The 23,808-nt window shown below is 46.3% G+C and overlaps 1 protein-coding gene across 1 annotated transcript in view; it reads left to right on the forward strand.

Annotated features, from left to right (window-relative positions):
• Positions 1-23,808, forward strand: part of FAM189A1 (family with sequence similarity 189 member A1) — a 358,843-nt gene that overhangs the window by 176,294 nt on the left and 158,741 nt on the right. Inside the window, exon 2 of the mRNA XM_032624741.1 lies at positions 11,864-11,920. Within this exon, the coding sequence (XP_032480632.1) occupies positions 11,864-11,920 (57 nt within the window). The remainder of the gene's footprint in view (positions 1-11,863; positions 11,921-23,808) is intronic.

Here is a 23,808-nt window from a genome sequence, read left to right on the forward strand (position 1 = left end):
TTTATGTAGTGTGAACTTTTCCAAATGGCCCTAAATATTTTTCCATAAAGAAACTCAATGGCAGCAATCGGGAAGGACCTGAAAGATAAGGAGTTCCCTCTTGCCGAAAACCCAGGTTGTTCCCCATTTTCAAAATGATAAATAACACTTTGATTAATATCTGGAATTCTTAGAAGAGGAATTAGAGGCTCAAACTGTATGCTTAGTTTAAAATATTCATCACATAATACACACAGGGATAAAAGATTAGTGTTACTGAAGGTTATACACATAAAAGTGAGCATCCTTTTGCCCCCTCCCCAATCTAGTTTCCCATCATTAAGTTTCTTGTATCTCCTTACAGAGAAACGTTTCTGTAGGCACCAGCACCGGTTCCTTTCTGTTTACACAAATGGGATTCATTTTCTGCACGCCAGGCTGTGTCTTGTCAGTTATTTATCTCTGAGACTGTTCCACAACAGCACAAACAGATCTACCTCAAATGTCATAATGCGTATATTCACGTTATATGTAAATATCAAAGTTTATTTAACTAGCCCTTTATTATGACCCACTGGTTACAGCTTTTCGCGGTAAACAGTGTGGTGTACCTCTGGTAGCACATCGTAGGCTAAACTCCCATCACTGAGTGTGAGTATGTACAGTTTCTAATTTGAGAGGTTTATGAACTTGCCCCCAAGGCAGGCTGCCTCAATTTATACCAACACCCATAATGTTTGAGAGGAACCTTCCCCCCGCCCCTTGCCACCACTGGGTTTGTTCTTTTGTTTTTGTTTTTATTTTTGCGGTACGCAGGCCTCTCACTGTTGTGGCCTCTCCCGTTGCGGAGCACGGGCTCCGGATGCGCAGGCCCAGCGGCCATGGCTCACGGGCCCAGCCGCTCCGCAGCATGTGGGATCTTCCCGGACCGGGGCACGAACCCCCATACCCTGCATCAGCAGGCGGACTCTCAACCACTGCGCCACCAGGGAAGCCCCACCACTGGGTTTTTATCAAACTCCACCAAAACACATTTACAGTCTGATTGATAAAAATATTCCTCTTTTGGCTTGCTTTTAAAAAATTGGAGTAGGTTTCAGCATTCCTTTATATGCTTACTGTCCATTAAAAATGTGAACTTCCTATTCCGAATCCTTAGTCACTTTTTTCTATTGAGTGGTTCCTTTTTCTTATTAACGTATATGAATTCTTCGTGAACTGAGACAATCACCCCTTTGTTTATTGAGTGTATTATAAATATTATTCCCACGTGCAGTTGGTCTCTGATTTTATGTTCTTTTTAAACAAATATATGTTCATTGGCTCTCGCCACGACTACATAAAGAAGCACCCAAAGGTCAGTAGTTGCCAGTAGCCTACCTTTATTTTCTCCTCTGGGTTTGCAGGCCACTGGGGCCCGCACTTTGGGCTGGAGGCTCCTGGTTGGGTTTAGGTCTGTGCCATGTGTCCATTCTGGGGCCCAGGCTGATGGGGCTGTGTCTTTCTGTAGGCCGGGAGGCAGGAGCGCAGGGGGCGAGGGGCAACACGTGATACCCCCGGGGTGCCTTGGGTTGGCGGCCACCCTCACCTCCCATGGCCAAGGCCAACATTGGGTGGGGATGGCACTCTGCCCACTCTGTCCAGAGGCTACCACGTCACACGTCAGAGCCTCGTACTTCTTATACAGGGAGACCCTAGGACTGAGAACCAAGATTCTGTTCATCACATGCAGGTGCTTTTTAAAAACAAACATAATTCATTCATCTTTTCTATTAGGACCCTTGATTCTGTGTCGTGCCTCAAAAGGCTGACTTCTTTTCTAAAGATTCTTTTAAGATTCTGCCATGTTCTTCTAGGATGTTCATGTTTTGATTTACTTCTTGGTTCCTCTGGAATTTTTTTTGGTATAAAAAGTGAGGTAAAGATTAAGCTTTATTTCTTTCCAAGTGTCTAATCAGTTGTCCCAACGCTTTTGATTGGATAGGTTTTCTTTTCCCCTTTTTAGTCTGTGAATGAGAATTGCATGGGATTTATGTATTGCTTCGTCCTTCTATTTAAAGAAATGAATCTTTTTCCATCTAATAATGAAGTATTTTATGATTTCAGTAGATGTTTGAGATTTTCTTGATAGCTTTCATTCATTTCACATTAGTCTGTTTATTCTAAGACAGTCTACCTTTTTGCTTGCTGTTACAAATGGAATAATCTTTCCTTAATTTTATCCTCTTTTCTAACCGGGCTTTTCTTACATGCCTATGGGAAAGCCGTTTTTTCTGTAGTTCATGAGTTTATATCCTGACATTAGAATGGGGTGAGTCACTTAACCTCTTGGTACTTTACTTTTCTCATCTGTGCAGTAGGGCACAAAGATCACACATGCCTTTCAGGGTTGTCAGGATACAAAGAGGTAAAGTATAAAACCTTGGTAAGTGTCTGGTATACAGTCAGTGCTCAATAAGTGTGAGTATTGATAGTAATATACTTTCTTCATATGTTAATTTTCTAACCAGATGGTTTACTAAATTCTCTATGGTTTCTTTTTCTTTTCTTTTCTATCAGTTCCCTTGGGTTTTCTAGTTCGATAAGTATATTGTTTTCAAGTAGTAGTAATTTTGCCCCCCTTTCCAATACTTATATTAGTTTTCTGTTGCTATAGAGCAAATTACCACAAGCATAGAGGCTTAAAACAGCACAGATTTATTATCTCACAGTTTCCATGGGTCAGGAGTCTGGAGCATTTGGGCTGGGTCCCCACTCGGGGTCTGAAGGCTAAAATCAAGGTGAGGCTAGATGCAGCCTCGTCTGGTGACCTGACCAGGGAAGGATCCGCTTTCACACTCCCTAGGGTGTGGGCAGAACTCGTTCTCGCGGTTTTCTTGCAAGCTGTGGGATGGAGAAGCCCTCGCACAACACGACAGGGCAGCGCACTCTGCAAGGCCAGTGCAGAATCTCCCACGTGCTTCAAATCTTTGACTCAGGAAGGGCCGAGACCCAGAGGGCTTGCTTGATGAGGTCAGGCCCACCCAGGAGAAACTCCCTTGGATTGACTTAAGGGAGTTAACTCAAACTGATTTGGAACCCAAGTATGGCTGCAAAATCCTTTCACCCTTGTCACATAGTGTAACCTCAGCCCAGGGAGATTGAAATCCATCAGGTTTACAGCCCCTCCCATCCTCAAGGGGAGGGGATTCTGTAGAACGTAGAACGCGCGTACACCAGAGGTGGAGGTCTTTGGGACCCTCTCACTAGTCTGCACACCACACTAGTATTTTCAGAAAAATTTTAAATGTAAGTGGTGATTGTGGGCATCTTTATCTTATTAAATGAAGAACTTTTTTTTTTTCTGTAAAAAATGGAGATTGAATTTTATCAAATGCCTTTTCTACATCTACTGAATTACCATATTTTTCACTTCTATCATATTAATGATTAATTTTATGACTACATTTCCTCTTAGTGAACCATCTTTTCATTCCTGACATGAACCCCTTGTCTTGTTCTTTATCCTTCTAAATGTACTGCTAAATTCTATTTTCTACCATTTTATTTAAAAATCGATGTTCCTCTGTTTATAAGTAAAATTGGTCTATTTTCTACTCTTTTGATATTTTACAGGCTTGTAATTGTTATGCTGACATTTGTAAAAAAAATTTGGAAAGTTTCCTTGTTTCCTCCCTCTGTGCTCAGAGAAAAATTAAATAGTGTTGGAAATCTCTGTGCTTTGAAGTTTGTGAAGAATTTGCCTGTAGCTGTTTGGCCACTTCCCCAATTTCTTAGTGTTAATAGGTACATTTAGCTTTTGAATTTGAGAGGGAATCAACTGTAGTAATTTATATTTTGCATACCACATTAGTAATTTATATTACTAGTATAAATTAATATAAAATTAAAGTAATAAGGCTTCCCTGGTGGCGCAGTAGTTGAGAGTCTGCTTGCTGATGCAGGGGACACAGGTTCGTGCCCCAGTCCGGGAAGATCCCACATGCCGCGGAGCGGCTGGGCCCGTGAGCCATGGCCGCTGAGCCTGCGCGTCCAGAGCCTGTGCTCCGCAAGGGGAGAGGCCACAACAGTGAGAGGCCCACGTACCGCAAAAAAAAAAAAAAAAATTAAAGTAATATAAACCAATATAAAAATATACTAATATTTGTAATTTATATTATACATTAGAAAATCACCTGTGACATCCTGGATGCTGTAGATTGAATGTTTGTGTCCCCCTAAAATTCACACGTCAAATCCTAGTCCCCAGTGTGATGGTATTTGGAGTAGAGCCTTTGTGAGGGGATTAGGTCATGAGGGTGGAGTCCGCATGAATGGGATTAGTGCCCTTATAGGAGAGACTCCAGGAGCTCCCTCACCCTTTCCGCAAGTGAGGACACAGTGGAAGGACCACTGTCTATGGACCAGGAAGTGGGCCTCACCAGACACCGATCTGCCTATGCCTTGGTTTTGGACAAAGGACATGCTCCTTGAGGCACTGCAGGTCTCTGAGGCCCCCCACCTCACCTACAAATACACACACACACACACACACACACACACACACACACCACACGGTGGCAGGTGGCTGGAGTCCAGGGAGCAGGGAGCGGTCAGAGCAGTGCATGGCTGCAGGGAGGTTACCCTGAGCCTGGATGCCCCCTGCACAGCGAGGTTGGCCAGGAGGGCTCCATCCTGAGGTCTCCACGCTGCGCCATGAGGTCCCTGGAGACCATAGTGTTAGCGAATCCTGGGTGCTCCCTGGTTACTGGCAGAACTCTATTGGGAAAAATTCCTCCATTTTGGGTCCATAGAAACTCACTGATGAAGATCAAGTGCTGTATTCACAACAAAAGACTTCCAAGAATGCAGGCATCAAAGAAAGCCAGCTGCAGTGAGTGGGGGTCAACAGAAACAATGAAGGACAGACTTAGACACCTTCCTTTCACTACCCCCTTGGACTCTAGAACCTCTGAACGTGAAACAGTTAAAGTAATTATGGGCAGAATTCTAAAGATGAGCTGCAACAAGAAACTATCTGAAACAAATAACTGTATTTGGGGAAAGGTAAAAATAGAACTTCTAAATACCTAAAATAAGACAATTGAACTTTTCTAAACAAATGCAAATGTTCAACAGCTGATTAACAGGGAAAATTAGTCATCTGGAAAATACACCTGAAGAAAATATTCAGAATGAAATACTGAGTGGCACGGGTGTGGCCGATGTGAAAGAAGAACTAAGGGATTTGGAGAATGAAGTACGAAGGTTCAGCATATGGCTATTGGGGTCCCCGACAGAGAGGATGTAGGAGAGAAACTATTTGAAGAAGTGCTGGCTAAAAATTTCCAGAACTAATGAAAAATATAAATTTACAGATTCAGGAGCACAGTCCATCTCAAAGAGGATAAAGAAAAAGAAATGCACACGTAGACATATCATGCAGAAACTTCAGAACACCAAGGGCAAGGAGACAATCTTAAAAGTCTTGAAAGAGTGAGCAACACCCCTCAAGGAACAGCAGTTTAACGACAGCCAACTTCTTTTTTTTTTTTTTTTATAGATTTATTTATATTTATTTATTTATGTATTTATGGCTGCGCTGGGTCTTCGTTGCTGCGCGCGGGCTCTCTCCAGTTGTGGCGAGCGGGGGCCACTCCTCATTGCGGTGCGCGGGCGTCTCACCACAGTGGCCTCTCTTGTTGCGGAGCACGTGCTCCAGGCGCACGGGCTTCAGTAGTTGTGGCTTGCGGGCTCCAGAGAGCAGGCTCAGCAGCTGTGGCACACGGTCCCAGCCGCTCCGCGGCATGTGGGATCTTCCCGGACCAGGGCACGAACCCGTGTCCCCTGCATCGGCAGGCGGACTCTCAACCACTGCGCCACCAGGGAAGCCCCAAGCCAACTTCTTGATGGCAACAGTGGAAACCGGAAAGTAGAATAATAACTTCAAGCTCTTGAGAGAAGAAACTGTCCACTTAGGATTGTGTATCCAGCAAAACTACTCTTCAAGCATGAGGTGAAGTTAAGAAATACACAGATAAACAAAAAAGGGGAATTTGCCATTAAAAGATCGGCACTGAATCAAGGATTTCTAAGTCAAGGGTTCCTAACTTCTGGTAGAGCAGTCTGGTGAGGTCTTTGGGGTCCCTCTCAGAATGAGGTTTTTAAATGCATGAAATAAAATGTACAGGATTACAGAGGAAACCAATTATTTTAAAACATTTTAAAATCAACTTATTTTTAAAAGTATAATAATATATGTGTGACGTTACTCATCAAATAACAAAATCCAGTGTCAGGTCTAGAAACGACCCTAATTTCAGAATAAACAGCTCTGGAGAAGCCTACATATTACAGGGCAGAGCCAGGGCACATGAGTTTGGTACCCAGCGTACGTGAGCTAATTTGCATTAAGGAAACACACATTGCAGTAGAACAGGTGGCGTGTATCTCAGCTCTGAGTTATTTATAACATTTATATGATTTTACTTTTTTTTCTTTCATGGGGCAACTTTGTCATCGATTTATAGCTTTGCTACTGTATGAAAAGCAGATGAAAGCTGCAGAGTTCTTTTTCTATTGTGGAGAAGGTCCTTTGAGGAGAGTGGCTTTCCTTGTGGATGTTCTGAGTTTGATGCACTGATATGCAGAGAAAGCAAACGGTTGGGAGCAGGAAATGTGCTGAGGGAAGGAGGCACAGGCATGGGTGGGATGGGAAGGCTGCAGAGGTGTCTCTTTCCCAGACGGGAGCCGAGATGGACTCAGGAGGCTGAGGGCCTTCACACCTGATGGAACCTGGCCATGTGGCCTTGGGGAGACCCAGACAAAGAAAACCAGGCTGAAAGAGAAGAAAATGGAGGTGGGATAAAGTAGGATCATCTACTCCAGGAGGCCCACGTAGCGCAGGCCTGCAATCTGGAAGGTTTGGAAGGTGGGGACCCACAGACGTCTTTCATTCTGAGCAGCTCAGAGTACTATCTGTGCCCTTATTGCAACAGCAGGTCTTTCTCCGGACACGTGAATGCAGGCTTTTTAGTGGTAAACTGGTACCACTGTAGCTATGGGGCAGCCAGCCATATATTTTGTGAAATAATTTCATTGGTTTTCAAGTCTGCATTCTGGAAGCAGTTGCTTCACTACCCGAAATGTTGCATTACTGTTTGCCTTTGAACCAGATTGGAAGATCTGAAGAAAGTTCCTGATTTTAGTCAGTGAAATAACTTTTCAGTCTCAGAGACAAGATTTAAAGGACTGATTTATTCCAGGCCTCGGAGTACAGGGGCAGCACCCATCAAAGGCAAGGACTTCTGCTGTAAAGATGCTGTTACTTCCCCGCAGTCTCTTATCCCCTCTCACTGCTCTGAACAGCAGGAAGCTCTTTCTCGTTTCTAATTTTATCTCTTGCATCTCTGTAGGCTGGGTGGGGAAGTGGAGAAAAGAGCCACTTGGCGTCCTCACAGCAACCCACAGGTGCTGGGAAAGTGAACCCTCCTCTCTGGGCAGCATTGTGCCTTTCCTGTTCTTTTTGGCTTTTCTTTCACAACTACTAAATTGTCTGTTCCTCTTCCCTGACCCACTTCAATGTCTTTGTAAACTGCAGACTTTGAATAACAATCCTGGCAAATTAAACAGGACAGAGGGTACTTGAGATATAATTTCACTGGCCAGCTCGATGCAGGACCCCGTTCCTCACAGGCGTGGTACAAAGTAAGCCTGCAGAATCACCGATATGGCAGAACATGCAACATCGTCCTGCCTTGTTGCCAGGACTGAGCAAACAGCAGTTCAACCTAAGTCCCTGTCTTTTCAGAGCAGGGATACGGTCCCCTCCCCTGGTTGCCATGGGGATGGGAGCAGGCATCCTCCGGGGAGGAGGAGCCCAGCATCTGGTCTTTGAAAGTCTCCTCCACTCTAACGTAGTCACCCTTGTTAGAGCTGGTGCTGGTGTTTCTGTACCAGAGGCGGAGAAGTCAGCTTTGCCTGAGAGCAGACGTGGAGGGAGAGGGGATATTTAGGAACAAAAATCCAGCATCCCACCCTGGATGTGTTAGTGTATTAGTAAGCTTAGGCTGCAGTAACAAAATATCGTAGAAATAATGCCATTTGTAGAAACATGGGTGGACCTGGAGATTGTCCTACTGAGTGAAATAAGTCTGATAGAGAAAGACAGATATCATGTGATATCACTTATATGTGGAATCTAAAAAAAAAGATACAAATGAACTCATTTACAAAACAGAAACAGACTTATAGATATTGAAAACAAACTTATGGTTACCAAAGGGGAAAGGTGGGGGAGGTATAAATTAGGAGTTTGTAATTAATATACACATACTACTATATATAAAATAGGTAATCAACAAGGACCTACTGTAAAGCACAGGGAGTGCTAATCGATATTCTATAATAACATATATGGGAAAAAAATCTGAAAAAGAATGGACGTGTATATGTATAACTGAATCACTTTGCTATATACCTGAAACTAACACAACATTGTAAATCAACTATACGCCAATATAAAATAAATATTAAATTTAAAAAATTAACATAGACTGGGCCGATTAAACAGAAATGTGTTTCCTTGAAGTTCTGGAGGCTGAAAGTCTGCAATCAGGATGCTGCCATGGTCAGGTTTTGGGGAGGGCCCTCTTCTTGGCTTGTAGACAGCTCACTTCTCTGTGTCCTCATGTGGCCTTTCCATGGTGTGTACATGTGGAGAGAGAGATCTCTCTCTCCTTCTCTTCCTATAAGGTCACCATCCCATCATGGGGGCCCTACCTTCACAACCTAATCTAACCCTAATCACCTCCTGAAGGTCCTGCCTCCAAATACCACCACATTGAGGGTTGGGGCTTCACCATATGGGTTTGTGGGGGACACAGACATTCAGTCCCTGGCAATTTGTTTTCTATTTCTGCAGAGCAGATTTCTGCAAACTTTGTAGCTTAACACAACACCCATTTACCATCTCACAGATTTCTTGGGTCATGAGTCTGGACATGGCTTAGTAGGGTCAACTGGCCAGGGTCCCACAAGGCTGCAGTCAAGGTGTTGCCAGGGCAACATCATTTCAAGATGCTGTCCCTGGGGAGGGTCACAGAATAGCACATCCTACTCACACTCAAGGGGAAGGCATTATACAAGGTCGGGATCTCCATGCCTCATTGCGCTTGATGGTTTTATTCTTTGCCTTCGCATAGGGGACTTGGATCCATTCCCAATTATAGTTATTATTGATATTTAGAAATGTAAATTATCTTCAAGAAGCAAATAGTCCATGTTTGTTGGAAGTAAAATTATTTGAGGGGATTTGTGGAATTATAACTTCATGATGAAGATGGGAAATGTCAAGAATTTTTACTGTGGCCTAAGATAAGTGCTGTTAACTTCCTTTGTGTTTAGAAACCCCTGCTCTTCGGAGGTCCAGTAAAATCCCTGCTGTAAGTGGCCTGGTCATTGTAGAGACTTGATAGTTTTAGCAGCCTCAGCTTAGAAGATGGAGTTCTGTCTGTGCGTATCAGAGAGGACTTGAGAGGTCTGGGGTGGTTTGGGAGTTCAGTGGGGCCCCATGCACTCTCGAATTCCTAGGCCCTTCCTGGGTGAGGAGGCATTGGGCCACGTCTGGAAGGATGGGTGAAATTTCATCTGGTAGAAATGGGAAGGAGAAGGCAGAGCGTAAGTGGACATCTTCTGGGAGATAGTCTGAGAATTCTCATCCTCTCTCCAGCCTCAGTCTGGGCGTGGCCAGTGTTGGTGTGAAGGGCAGACAGAGGACACTGTGGAAGCCCCATCCTAGGGGGATGGTGGGGTCAGAGCTCAGACCCAGAGCTTGGCCATCATCTGAAGGAAGAGAAAGGGGTGGGGCTGAGGCAGGGGGCCAGGAGGTGGGCGGTGACAGGAGGGGAGTGCTGAGTATTGAGGGAAGACAGCCTGCAGGGGTTCCGTTCCAGGGCTCGTGTTTGAGAAATGCAGTGGCTTTGGTGCCCAAAGTGGCCAGGACATGAGTGGAGGGTCACTTAGGGTGGTGGCTGGTGGGAAAGCAGGGACCGGATTTGTGTGGGTCTGGTTGCCCGTCCAGGGAGGTGACATTCACCTGACAGAGGCGTCCAGCGCAGTTCCAGTGGAGGGGCAGAGGTGAGTGAGTGGCTGAGCACTCCGTCCAGGCAGGTAAATCATGAGAGCGAGGGCAAGCAGAGGGGGAGGAGAGGTGTCAAGAGGAAGAGCCCACCCAGCTTCACGACTGCGGCTCCTGAACGCGCCAGGAGCTCAGATGTTGATGGCGGAGTTGGCAGAAGTTTTGGATTCTCCACAAGAAGGTTTGGAGGTGGAGAGAAGAGGTTAGGGTGTGCGCTCTCCAGCATGAGGTGATGGTGAGAGTCCCGACAGCCTATCCTTAGGAGAAATGGCAGCTCAGTCCAACGGAAGATGACTAGGGGGAAGTCGTGTGTCCATTGAGGAGGAAGAATTCGACACCAGAGAAGGTGTTCTGATTGGTGGAGTGTTGGGTGCAGAAGGGGAGAGAGCGGCTTTAGAGGCACATGGAGAAGAATGATGGAGACTTGACCTCGGAGACCGTGGGGCAGGGGGGTGGGGAACAGCAGCCCAGGGTTTCTGTGACGGCTGCAGCTGGAGCTGGGCGGCATCACAGAGAGAGGAGACTCGGGAGGTGGGAAAACGGTTGTCTAACATTTGCAGCACTGGCTGCGTTCGGAAGAGGTACGTGCCCTGAAGAGAGAAGGTAGATGTGACAGGCTGGGGAGCAGAGCATGCTGAAGCTCTTCATTCATTCTTTTCTGTTAAGTGTGTGTGTGTGAATAAGGTTTAAAGCCTTTCACATAAAGACAACTGGTCCGGGTGTTGTTGGACATCTGAGACCAGCACGGCACTGGGTGGGTGGAGGCTGCAGGGTCTAAGACTCGGTCCTGCTCAGTGCAGAGGTGCCGGAGGGTGAACTGGGCTCTGTCACCAACGGGACCTTGTGGGTCTGTTCAATTGCGTGTTCTGCTCCGGGTCTGGGGTCTGTCCTTTTGGAATCCCAGGGGAAGTGCAGCCCGGCCCCTCCAGCCTGGTCCCGGACTGCCTGGCCCAGGCCCACTGTGGAAAGTCAAGGTGGTAACGGCCCTTGTCTGTTGCATCCAGCGACCCCTCTGAAGGCAGATTGCGGTGGGCAGTGGGTGCGGGGTGCAGCTGTGTCTCTGTGGTCCGGTGGCCCTGCCTGGACACAAGGAGACTGGGAATATGGGGATCAGCAAACATGGGTCTGACGTGGGCTTGGGGGGCAGCCCGGAAGAAGGGTGGGCCAGGAGCCGAGGGTTGTTCTCCCGGGAGTCGGCAGACACAGGGCGACAGGGGAGCCAGGGCGGAGGGGGCACTGCTGGGGAGGTTCTGGGGGGACACGCTTGGCGGGATGGGGGCCAGGGGTCGGGCAGGGCTGACCTGGGCCGGGGCGGGCAGCTTAGAGCCAGTGTGGACAGCAAGGGAGCCTCCTCAGTGGGGTGAGAGTGAAGGGGAGACCCCTGTAGGGGCTGGGGGGGCTCCCAGGTGTGGGAGAACAGAGAGAGCCTTCAGGCCGCTGTGCAGGTTGCGGGTGACCTGTGAGTGGGGACAGCACCGCCTTCCCCAAAGTAGTGTGTTCATTGCTGTCTGTGATGTTAAATCACACAGCAAGTATCTCTCAGGACCTGGGGGGATAAGGCTGAGGGCCCAGCGGTGGGTGGGAGGCTCGTTCAGAAAGCGCGTCTGCTCTCGGCATCCCTGCGAGCTGGTCACTCTGGGCCCGCGTGGTGGCTGCAGGTGTGACTGTCGGGCGGGACAGACCCACCACCGTGACCCGCTCCTGCCTGCGTGCTGTGCTCTAGAAAAGTCCTGGGAGGCTCCTCACCCCATGCTCCCTCTGTTCCAGGTGCTGCTGTCGGGACTCATCGGCGTCGTCTCCTGGAAGAGGCCCCTGTCCCTCGTGGTAAGTGGCACCCGGGTCCCCATGCGGCCATGGAGCAGGGCTCTGCCCGCGGAGGTGTGAGTGCTTTCAAGGCGCGTTCATCTTGACCACGGGCGCCCTGCTGCCCCCTCCACAGGCACTCATGGGCCATCCTCTTCCTGTTTTTCGGTGTTGTGCCCTCTTGGAGGACATGCCACCAACAAAGGCATTTTAATACGTGTAGGTGCAAGCGTTTTCTCTAGACTGATAAACACAATCACGCACATGCATATGCTTACGGGTGATCACACAAGAGGACGTAGCTCATCCGAGTTCGAGAAATGTTAGCTTTCTGTGTGTTTTGGAGACTGTGAAACTCTGAGGTATTTCTTCGCATAGATGTTTCTTTGGAAGAAGGAAGAAAGGGGTGCCCCTGGAGCCCTCTCTCATGGGGTCAGGCCTCATGCTGGGGAGGAAGACGCCACACGGTGGGGGTGGAAAGAGGATGATGGTTTTTCCATCTGAAAGTACCCAGAGTGAATTTATGTCTATTGATTTGTACGTGTGTTCTTCTCAGCATGTGCATTAATATATTTATGTGTCCACGTCAGGACTGCACGGAGAGGTTTTCTGGGTTTTGATGGATAATGAAAAAGACGGCATGGAGTTTTTCCTCTTAGGTAGTAATCAATTATTTAAAATCTCTTCTTTAAGTGATTAGACTTGGAGATAATGACATACTAAATATTAATGGAAATAGAAAAAAAACCCCACAAATCTTGTCTGTTGTAAACACCTCCTCCTTCGTGAGGGGAATCATGACATCCTGAAAAGGCACTGGGAGGGAGGGGTAGTTTAATTCAGGGGGCCTCCTCTTGTACAAAATACTGAGAAATTTCCTTAAAATTTTTTTATATTGACATTTTCAAATATTCACCAAAGTAGAGAGACTAGTATAATGAACCCCGTGTACCCCTATCCGTCCTCAGTGGTATCAACATTGACTGGTCCTGTTTCATCTAAGCCCCTTGCTGGATTATTTTAAAGTAAATCACGGCTTGTGTATCGAGACGCTGACTCTTCTGTGCAGGGGCAAGTGGCGGCAGACACTGGGCCGTGGGGCCTGACGTTTTGGCTGTGCTGTGGGTCCCCTTCAGGGAAACGGGGACAACCGGCCCATCCCTCCTGACCTACCCACACCGTGCAGGGCAGAGAGAGTAGGCCCTCAGCCTGGCGTCTGCACAGAGGAAAGCCACCCTCCTTCGGGTGGGTGCATGGGATGGGAGAAAGGGCACCCGTCCCCCGGCCACCGCACGCCTGCCCCAGCCCTACCCTGGGACGGAGCTTCTCGGGACTGGGCATCTTACCGCGAAGGATGCACGTGCTCCTGCCTGCTGAGGGGTCAGGACTCCTGGTGCAGGTGGCGCCGGTGTGTCCTTGGGGTGGGGGGGGGCCCGCAGCAGTAGGGTGGGTCTCGGGGCCTCACCCAAGGAGGGTGGCCCCAGCGGGAGCCCCTGCAGCTGAGCTTTCCAGGGGCTCACCCCGCAGCTCCACGCAGCCCAGCAGCTCTCCAGGTAGACGAGGAGGAAGGGCTCCCTCAGCTTAACTGGCTGCTTTGCTGAGTCAGGGAGGTAAGGGGTCGGTTAGGGTGACACCAGCTGCTGTCAGACCCCAGACTTCGTGTCTTAACTCCGTGAACACCTGCTTCCTGCTCCCGTCCAGGCGGGCCTTCCAGGCAGCGGCTGCTCCCCCAACAAGAGATTCAAAGACCCCGCTTGCTTCCACCAGTGGCCCTGCACTCCCCAGGCCCGTGGGGTCGCCTGCATTTCAGTGAAGGGGGGAGAGGAAGGAGAAACACGTGCTCCTTGACTTCCTTGGCCTGAAAGGGACACTCATGCTTGCACGTCACACCAGTGGGGAGGGCTCATCACGGGGCCCGAAGCGTGTCTGGTTGGGAAGGAAGCTGAAAAAGGTGGTCCCTCCCTGGACGGGTCCCTCCCAGAGACGGCCCACCTTGTGGGGTGGGGACAGAGTCTTGGCGGAGAGCTGGTTGTCTCTGCTGTAAGGACACTCTTCTGTCTGTTGACCAGGATGATACAACTTTTGATTCGTTAGCAGAAAACTCACTCTCTGAACTGTGAGCGTTGATGTGGCCTTAGTTTTCCTCCCTTCCCAGCCTCACCCTGACACCTGGACCCTCTGGACTGCCGGCGTGTGGTGTGGGCCCCGACTGACAGGTCCTCCCCGACCCCTCTGGCCTCTGCCCTGCCCTTCCGCTCATTAGGGCTCGCTTCTCGCTGCTTCCTGGAAGCCCTCCTTCCCCCCAGGCTCCTCCGAGCGTCTGCGTCCAAGCCCCTCATCCTGTTCCACAACATGTAGGGTCCACCTACAAACTACTGTTAACAGGAACCACGTGCTGGGCGTTTCCTTCATGCTAAGCCCTGCACGGGATCCGCTGAGCTTATCCACACAGTATCCTTGTGAGTAAGCTACTGTTTTTATCCCCATTTTCCAGAAGAAAAGGAAGACTTAGAAAGGTAAAATATCTTGCCTAGGGTCTCACAGCTAGAATAGCTTGAAGTCTTGATTTAAATAATTCCTTTTTTTTAAGAATTATTTTTTATTGAGGTGACATTGGTTTATAACATCATATAAGTTTCATGTGTACAGCCTTCTATTTCTACATCTGTGCACGCTGCAGGGTGCTTATCACCAAATATCCAGTTTCTATCCATCACTCCTCCACTGAGCCCCTTTCCCCTCTGGCAACCACTATTCTGTTCTCTGTTATCTACGTGTTTGTTTTTGTTTGCTTTGGTATGTTCGTTTATTTTGTGTTTTGTTTGTTTTTAAGATCCTACATACAAGTGAAATGATACAGTATTTGTCTTTCCCTGTCTGACTTACTTCACTTAGCATAAAACCCTCAAGGTCCATCCATGTTGTCACAATTGGCAAGATTTTATCTTTTTTATGGCTGAGCAACAGTCTATTGTATATATGTACCACATCTTCTTTATCCATTCCTCTGTTGATGGACATTTAGGTTGTTTCCATGTCTTGGCTATTGTAAATAGTGCTGCAGTGAACATCGGGGTGCATGTGTCTTTTCAAATTAGTGTTTTCTTTTTCTTCAGATATATGCCCAGCAGTGGGATTGCTGGGTTGTATGGTAGTTCTCTTATTAATTTTTTGAGGAACCTCCATCCATACTGTTCTCCATAGTGGCTGCACCAATTTACATTCCCACCAACAGTGTAGGAGGGCTCCCTTTTCTCCACATCCCCTCCAGCATTTATTATTTCTTGCCTTTTTGACAGTAGCCAGTCCAATGGGCATGAGGTAATAATCTCATTGCAGTTTTGATGTGTGTTTCTCTGATAAATAGTTATTTTATATCAAGCTCCACTTTTATCCTTTACTCTAATGGTACATTTCCATCTTCCTGAGGCATAAAACTGAAGAGGCCACTGTGAGTTCTGGTTCATTTCCAGGGGGACACGACACGCCCCACCCCTGCGAATGACCACCAGAGCAAGTTGCCCTCTCTGAGGGGAGGTGTCTGCCCCTAGAGGTGTTGGAAGAGCCTCGCAGGCTGGCTGGGGGAGGCCAGGAGTGACGCTGATGAGGGGCTGCGGGGGCTGCCCTCGGTCGGTTGACCATATCTCTCCTCCGACGGGCTGGTGAGTGTGGGCCCGTCACAGCCCTGCTGGGCCTCCTTTCTCTGCCTCACTCTGAGCCCGTCAGACAGAGTGAGGTGAGGGAGGGGGGTGTAAGCTTCAGGCCAGAGCGACTTGATGTGTTGTGGGTGGTGGAGGGGCTTGCATTGGGAAAGAGGACAAGGTGGGGGCAGCAGGCTGGCTGATGGGGGCAGGAGGGAGGCCGCCCTTTCCAGCTGGGGCCTGTGATGTGAGGGGGGGAGGAGGGAGATGCTGTGACATTCTCACCATCGTATTTTCTAAGAGCCTTTCCAAATTCTGAAACAAGGCAGGCACTACGCCAGTAGAGAATACGTATGTTCACTTTTTTTTTTCATTCATTTTCTTCTATGTGCTAAGTGTCTCCTATGATTGAGATAATTGTCTTCCTTACATCAAACTATAAAAGGTTCTACATTACGCTAGATGCCAATTAAGATTCAGATTGTATAGCTCTGATTGGCTCATTTTTTGGAAAGATTCAGTGACATGTCTTTTGATTGCTTATACATGTATCAATATTGGAAACAGTCTCACACATAATCACAGGTAGTACAGGAGCCCCCTCCCACCATCCACAGTCCCACTTTACACGGTTTCAGTTACCCACCCTCAGCTGCAGTCTGAAGATATTAAATGGAAAATTCCAGAAGTAAACAGTTCATAAAGGCCTCCCTGGTGGCGCAGTGGTTAAGAATCCGCCTGCCAATGCAGGGGGCACGGGTTTGATCCCTGGCCCATGAAGGTCCCACATGCCGTGGATCAACTCAGCCTGTGCGCCACAACTACTGAGCCTGCACTCTAGAGCCCGCGAGCCACAACTGCTGAAGCCTGCGTGCCTAGAGCCCGTGCTCTGCAATAAGAGAAGCCACTTCAGTGAGAAGCCCGCTCACCACAGTGAAGAGTAGCCCCCGCTTGCCGTAGCTAAAGAAAGCCAGCGCACAGCAACGAAAACCCAACACAGCCAAAAATAAATAAGTAAAATAAATTTTTTTAAATTAAAAAAAAAAAACAATTCATAAGTTTTCAATTTCTTTCTGTTCTAAGTATTGTGGTGAAACCCATGCCATCCCACTCCAACCCCCCTGGGATGTGAATCGTCCCTTTGTCCAGCGGATCCCACCTGTTAGTCACTCAGTAGCCATCTGGGTTATCGGAGCGACTGTCGCAGTATCTCGGTGCTGTATTCAAGTGACCCTTATTTTACTTAATAAAGGCCCCAAAGCTCAAGAGTAGTTATGCTGGCAATCTGGATACACCAGAGAGAAGCTGTAAAAGTGCTAGACTTAATAAGGAAAGAAAACTCGTATGCTGAGTTTGCCAAGATCTACAGTGAGAACAAACCTTCTCTCTGTGAAACTGTGAAGAAGGAAAAAGAAATTTGTGCTAGTTTTGCTGTCACTCCTCAACTGCAAAAGGTATGGCCATAGTACACTATAAGCACTTAGTTAAGATGCAGAAGGCATTACATTTGTACAATAAGATATTTGAGAGAGAGAGACCACATTCACATAAATTTTATTACAGTCTATTTTTATAATTATTCTGTTTTATTATTATTATTGTTAATCTCTTACTGGGCCTAACTTACGAATTAAGCTTTACCACGGGTACATATTGATATGTACAGGGTTCCGTACTATCTACCATTTCAGGCATCCACTGGGGGCCTTGGAATGTATTCCCTGCAGATAAGGGGGGGCTACTGTACACTTAAAAAAAAACTTGAATGGGTAGTGCTGACCTGGCCACTAGATTATTTGTGATAACTAATACTATTGAGAAACTGATAACCACGGGGTTGAAAACATTTTTAGAATTTATTTTTATATGTAACGAATTACAGTGTATTTGGTATAGTTTTTTAAGAGCAAAGTAGACATATTTTGAAAAGTACTAATCTGTAGGAATCAGAGTGTCATATAGAGTGATGTGTTTAGTACTGTTTGTGTTTTATGTTATAGTGGTTGAGGAGTCTGACTTTTTGGTTTATTCAGATAGTGGTTTACTTTTATTGCTAAATTTTATCAACCCCGATGGGAATGTATATCCGTTAGGGTTCAGTCTGAGAGGCAGAACCTCTGTGAGCCAACACCAAGCATCTCTGTGAGTCAGACTCTTCGAACCGCTGCTCTGGCCCCACTGCCCACCACCCTAACCACACCCACCTGGTCTTTGGTGATGAAGTGCCACCACTCGGCCCCTGCCGCCCTGGGATCCCAGAATCCTCATGCACTTGGGGATCCTAGTTTGATGGCAGCACAGGCACGTCTACTGTAGTTTCTGATCTACAGAAGAGAGTCCCTCAGGGCTCCTCAAGTGTGCTGGGGCTCCCCTCACAGATGTATTCTCAGCGCCGTGGTGGAAGCTGTGTCCTCGGGATCCTCTGGGACGGGTGAGCAGGTCTTACATGAAGAGTGCACTCTGTCATTCCAGTCTCCCCCAGCCTTTAAGTTCCTCCCTCGAGGATATACCTAGAAGGTCTGGCATTTCAACTTCAGTTAGTGCAGCCCACCTTGGGGTTCGTATTTGAGCCAAACAGACAGCGAGAATCCTTCCTAATTCCTCCAGCTAAGATGTTGAATGCCAGAATCTCTGCTTGGTGGGCCCATTTCACTAACCTCGGCCCGATTCAACAGTGTATCCCTTCTACCTTGATGCCCCACCATCCATGGTAAGTCCTAAGATTGCCCGTGTCCAGCTGTGAGAAGGGTCCCCAGGCTGCAGCACAGGTAGGGGGAGTCTGGGCAGAGCCTGGCACACTAGCTGAGTTAAGGAGAACAAGCTGAGGGGCCGGGACTTCAGGGTGGGTAGAGCTTTCAGGACAAGTGCCTGAGAGCTTACAAAAGTCCTGGAGACCCACAGATGATCCCTTACCAGTATTCGGCTGATACAGATCAGCTCTTGCAGGTGAGGCCAGGAAAGAACCAATGAGAGGCTTAGAAGGCCAGGCACCAAAAGCAGGGCTTTCCCACCGCCCAGGCTGGAAAACCTCATGATTCGTTGGGACAGCAGGTAGAATACTCAGCAGAATCTTGCTTCCGTTATGGGGAATAATAAGCTCCAGGCTCGGTGCTGCTCCAGTCCCGTCTGACAAATCTTGAGCACTAGATCCAAAAGAATCAAACCATTTCCAAGTAATTTATACACGTCCCAGAGCAAAGTTCAAGAATGTTCATAGGAATGCAAAATTATCCACCCAAGGCAGCATGCATAATCGGATTACTAGGCACGCAGAGAAACAGGAAGATGCAACCTGACATATGAGAAAAATTAACAAATTGAAACCGATACAAAACTGACCTGGGTGTTAGAAATAGCTGATGAAGATATTAAAACAGGTGTTGTAACTGTATTGCAGATGTTTAAAAGTAGAGACAGTATAAAAAAGACCAGTTGAACTTCCAGTGAACTACAGTGGGAGAAAAAATTCATTGGACAAGATGAACAACAGATTAGATCAGAGATAAGAAAGGATTAGTGAACTCGAAGGCATTGTACTAGAAATTATTCCAAAATGCAGGACACAGAGAAAAAAGAATTTTGAGAAAAATGGAAAAATCATTAGTGAGCTGTGTGGGGAAATTTCGAGAAGACTCATATCCGTGGAATGGGTACCTAAAATAGTGGGGATGGACAGGAAAAAACTATTTGAGGAAATAATACTGAAATGTTTTTTCAAAATTGGATAAAACTATGAGCCCACAGATCTGAGAAGCTCAATGTGCACGAAGAACAAGAAGTATGAAGAAAATCACGCCAAGATATTATGGAATTTATAACATATATATGGAAAAAATGTGTAAATGCAGGAAGATAGAATTATATACAGTGTAAGGCTCTTAAGCTCTGTGGTGAGCTGTGATAAGGTGAATATATATACTATAAGCCCAAACACAACCACCAACATTAAAAAAAATTTTTTTAAGACTTGGCTAATGAGCTAACAAAGGAAATAAAATGGAGTCGTAAAAAATACCCAGTTCATCCAAAAGAAGACAGAAAATAAAGGAAAAATTAGACGATGAATAGATGAGATAAGACAGAAAGGAAACAAATAACAAGATTTCATTGCCCGTTTGAAGTTTTCTGTGACGTGCTTGTTTACATCTTCTGTCTATTTTTCTGTAAGACTGTTTGTCATTAATTTGTGGGATTTCTTAATATAGTAATTATTTTCCACTTCAGGTGACTAATATTTTATCCCAGTCTGTTGTTTGTCTTTTAATTTTTGATGAAATGCCTTTTTTAAAAAAACACAGAATTGTTAGCTTTTTTTTTTTTTTTTTTTTTTGTGGTACATGGGCCTCTCACTGTTGTGGCCTCTCCCGTTGCGGAGCACAGGCTCAGCGGCCATGGCTGACGGGCTCAGCCGCTCCGTGGCATGTGGGATCTTCCCGGACGGGGGCACGAACCCGTGTCCCCTGCATCGGCAGGCAGACTCCCAACCACTGCGCCACCAGGGAAGCCCCAACACCATTTTTTGAATGTTCAATATTTCTCCTTGCATTTGAAGTGTCCCCTCCCTGCTGCTATGGACATGGGTGTGTTTATTAATCCCTATTTCATGAATCTGTTGGTCCATTTCTAAGCCAATACTACAATGTTTTAATTAGTCTAGCTTTATAATAAATTGCTCTTTGATTTTTTTCATAATTTTCTTGGCTACTTCTGTGCCTTTTCTCTTCAGTAAATTTTAAAATCAGTTTGTAAAGTTCTCAGCTGATAATGATTTGAGTTTGATTGTGATTGCATTCTAGGAAAATTACATCTATAATGTTGAGAGATGGGAATATGTTTTCTGTTAGAATTTCTGGAAAGACAATTGTGTGTTGATTTTATATCTGGTTACAACACACGGTAGTGAAGTGTTGTAATAGAGCTAATTGTTTGTCTATTGGATATTTCAAGAAAAGTTTTCCAGGGGAATTTCTTTCATTGATTATTGATTATATCTCTCCTGTGTATTTCTCAGCCTTCTGGAGTTTATGCTACTCAGAGTAGGTAAAAGGATATTCTACCTGCTGCAGGCAGATAAACTGATGGCATAGAATTCTTAACATTTTCTAACATGTTCTTTTTCTGTACTTGCTGGGATATTTCTTGTTTTATTTTCTAGATGACTAGTTTGGGCCTCAGCCACATCCATGCTACTGCTTGACCCGCCTGCTGAATTTTTCATTTTGACGACACCTGTGTTGCTTTCAAAGAATCCTCTGTTGTTCTCTAATTGCTGCTTTTTCTCAGCACCGTGTTGGCAGTTTAGGAAGCATGCGCTCTAGGGGTGCCGTCACCTCCTAATATTAATTGGAATTTTGTTCATCAGGTTTCCTGCCTCCCCGTGTTCTCAGCTCCCCGCACTGGCCAGTTGGTCTCGACTCCTTTAGGTCCTTATTCATGAGATTAGTGTTCCTCAGACGAGTGGCATCTTTGGTTTCCTGTTCGTACTTACAGAAGAAGGACCATTTGGACGAGCGGAGGTAGTTGGTGGCTGGTTGCTGGGTGTCTCCTGTCTTCTTGTTTGGGGTGGGCAGCAGTTCCTACTCCCCCGCCCGGCTGAGCCTGCCCCACAAGGCCAAGGCCGTCTTTGGGATCTGTGAAAGGGGAGCTCCAGGTGGACGGGCAGGATCTGGTGCAGGCTGCTGGGGAGGTAAGCAGCTGGGGAAGGCGCACATGACTTTATTCCCCCAGGTGAAGCTGCCTTCCCTCCCTCTGTCTCCGTCTGCAGTGTCCATGGTGAAGGTCAGCAGTGTCTCAGGCCGTGCATGTCCCGGACAGATGGTGATGCTGATGATCACAGCCACGATTGCTGACACTCATCCATCACCCTCTGTGGTCCAGAGGCTCTCCTAAGTGCCGCTCTATGATGTGAGGGCTGCCAGGGTTAGTCACGCTCAGGGTTGTGCAGCTGGTCGGTGGCAGCGCTCAGCTGTCCCCCAGGTGATGTGTTTCTGAGCTTCTGGAGCTTCTCCATCCTGCTGAACCCCCCGAGGCACGTGGAAAACCATTGCTCCAGGGCCATTGCATCATCTCCGTTTGGCTTCCATACTGACATGCGCGGATGTAGAACACACCATGTGCCTGGCCTTTTCCAAGTGTTCTTGCCCCGACGTTCTCCTGATGCCGGGGGCACCTCTGTTGTCATCCCGCCTTACACCAGGAGGAGGGATGGGACCCGGGACAATGTGGGGCATCCACAGTGGGTGACACCAGCTCAAGCCGCCTGGCCCATGGGCTCTGTCCTCCTCGCTGGGCTGCCACCTTCCTCGAGTCCTTTAAATTCAACAACAACAAACCTCCTTCTTTACTGACTGAGGCATCGTTCAGCTTCCTTATTAACACCTCAGATGGAGACTCACTGCACTTACGATCAGACCAAATAAAACACTCTCACGTCCAGTTAATTATTTCGTGGTTTCCTTTCCATTAGAAGCTGCCAAATGGAGGACTTTTTTGTTCTTTCATATTTTGCTTTCTTCAAATGGGGGCTTCCCTAGTTTTGCATTCATTCCAGCAGGTGTTTGGGAGCTTCTTCAGCTGCAGGGAGGCTTCTAGCCCTGGTGAGTCCGGTGTGTGGCGCCAGGAGCCTTACTGAGCTTCCGACTTTGCTGTGCACCGGCCAGAATATCTCCTGTCCATTGGAACCTAATTCACTGGAGCCAGACCAGAAGTGATAGTAATAGGGGTCTGATAATTAGTTCCTATATATTTATACTCAGGTGTAAATCACTGATTCTTACCATAATTTCTATTTTGCTGGATGCCTTCAGGCAACTGATGAAAAAGAAAAATTGCCTTTTTTGATTGCCTTTCCATTCTGCTTGGATTCTGGTTTTTTGTTTTTTTCGACTGCAATATTTAATGACACATGCAAAAGCCAAGGAATTGGAAGGGAATGATGAACGAACTTCCGCCTGGATGAGGGTTTTTCTCTCTCTTCATTGCTATTGCGATCATTGTCCAATGTAAGGAAGCTTAAAATCTTACACTGCATATATCAACTTCTTTTTTAAAGTATTTTTGAATTTTTGTACCAGCAAAAAGGTTTCCTGATGTGCACATCAGAAATTCAGTCCTGGTCTCCCTTCAGCTTTGTATGTTTGGCCATATTTTGTGGAAAAAAATGTATGAATCACTTTAACCTTTAATATGAGATGTAGGAAACCTGTAGGGCTTTCTTTCAAGCCCGTTGAATTGAGCACAAATATAACTTTAATACGCTATTTAAAATTTTAGGTGAGTTAAAGGTTAATATGTTTCATGTAAATGTATTTGCAGTCATTATTTATTCAGAAAATTCGTTATAAATCCACTAAGGGGGATTCTCACAGTCAAGATCATGACCTCTTGAATACATTCAAAAGAATGTATTTTGCTTGATCCCATTAAAGATGAAGGCTTCATTTGTTAGTGCTGAGGACGAGAAGGAATTAGGGTATACCCGTATTTATAAGGCAATATTTTACGCTGCTAATACAGCAGGTGAAGTATCTAAAGCCCCCATCTTAATTATGAAAATAGACTAATACACTTGTCTTTAAATTTACTAATAGTATTAAATTTAATCAGGGGAACATGTCTAACCAGAAAATGGAGACTGAAATGGACTAATTAAATTATAGCATAATGAAACCACTCAAGGCCAAGTGAAATTAGAAATGGTCATTGAAAAAATACTCATTTTTATTACAACATGACATTTGTTGATATTTGCTTAAATCACGTTTCAGTATAAATTTCTTTATTTTGATCCATCTCATTCTTTTTTTTCTTTTCCATTATGGTTTATTACAGGATATTGAATATAGTTCCCTGTGCTATACAGTAGGACCTTGTTGTTTATCCATCCTGTACATAATAGTTTGCATCTGCTAATCCCAAACTCCCAATCCTTCTCTCCCCACCCCCCTTCCCCTTGGCAAGCACAAGTCTGTTCTGTAGGTCTGTGTGTCTGTTTCTGTTTTGTAGATAGATTCATTTGTGTCATATTTCAGATTCCACATACAATTGATATCATATGATATTTGTCTTTCTCTGCCTGACTTACTTCGCTTAGTATGATAATCTCTAGGTCCATCCATGTAGCTGCAAATGGCATTATTTCATTCTTTTTTTATGGCTGGGTAGTATTCCATTGTGTATATATACACCACATCTTCTTTATCCATTCATCTGTGGATGGACACTTAGGTTGCTTCCATGTCTTGGCTATTGTGAATAGTGCTGCTATGA

Source organism: Phocoena sinus, chromosome 2 (genome assembly GCF_008692025.1).
Source record: "Phocoena sinus isolate mPhoSin1 chromosome 2, mPhoSin1.pri, whole genome shotgun sequence".
Lineage (NCBI taxonomy): Eukaryota > Metazoa > Chordata > Mammalia > Artiodactyla > Phocoenidae > Phocoena > Phocoena sinus.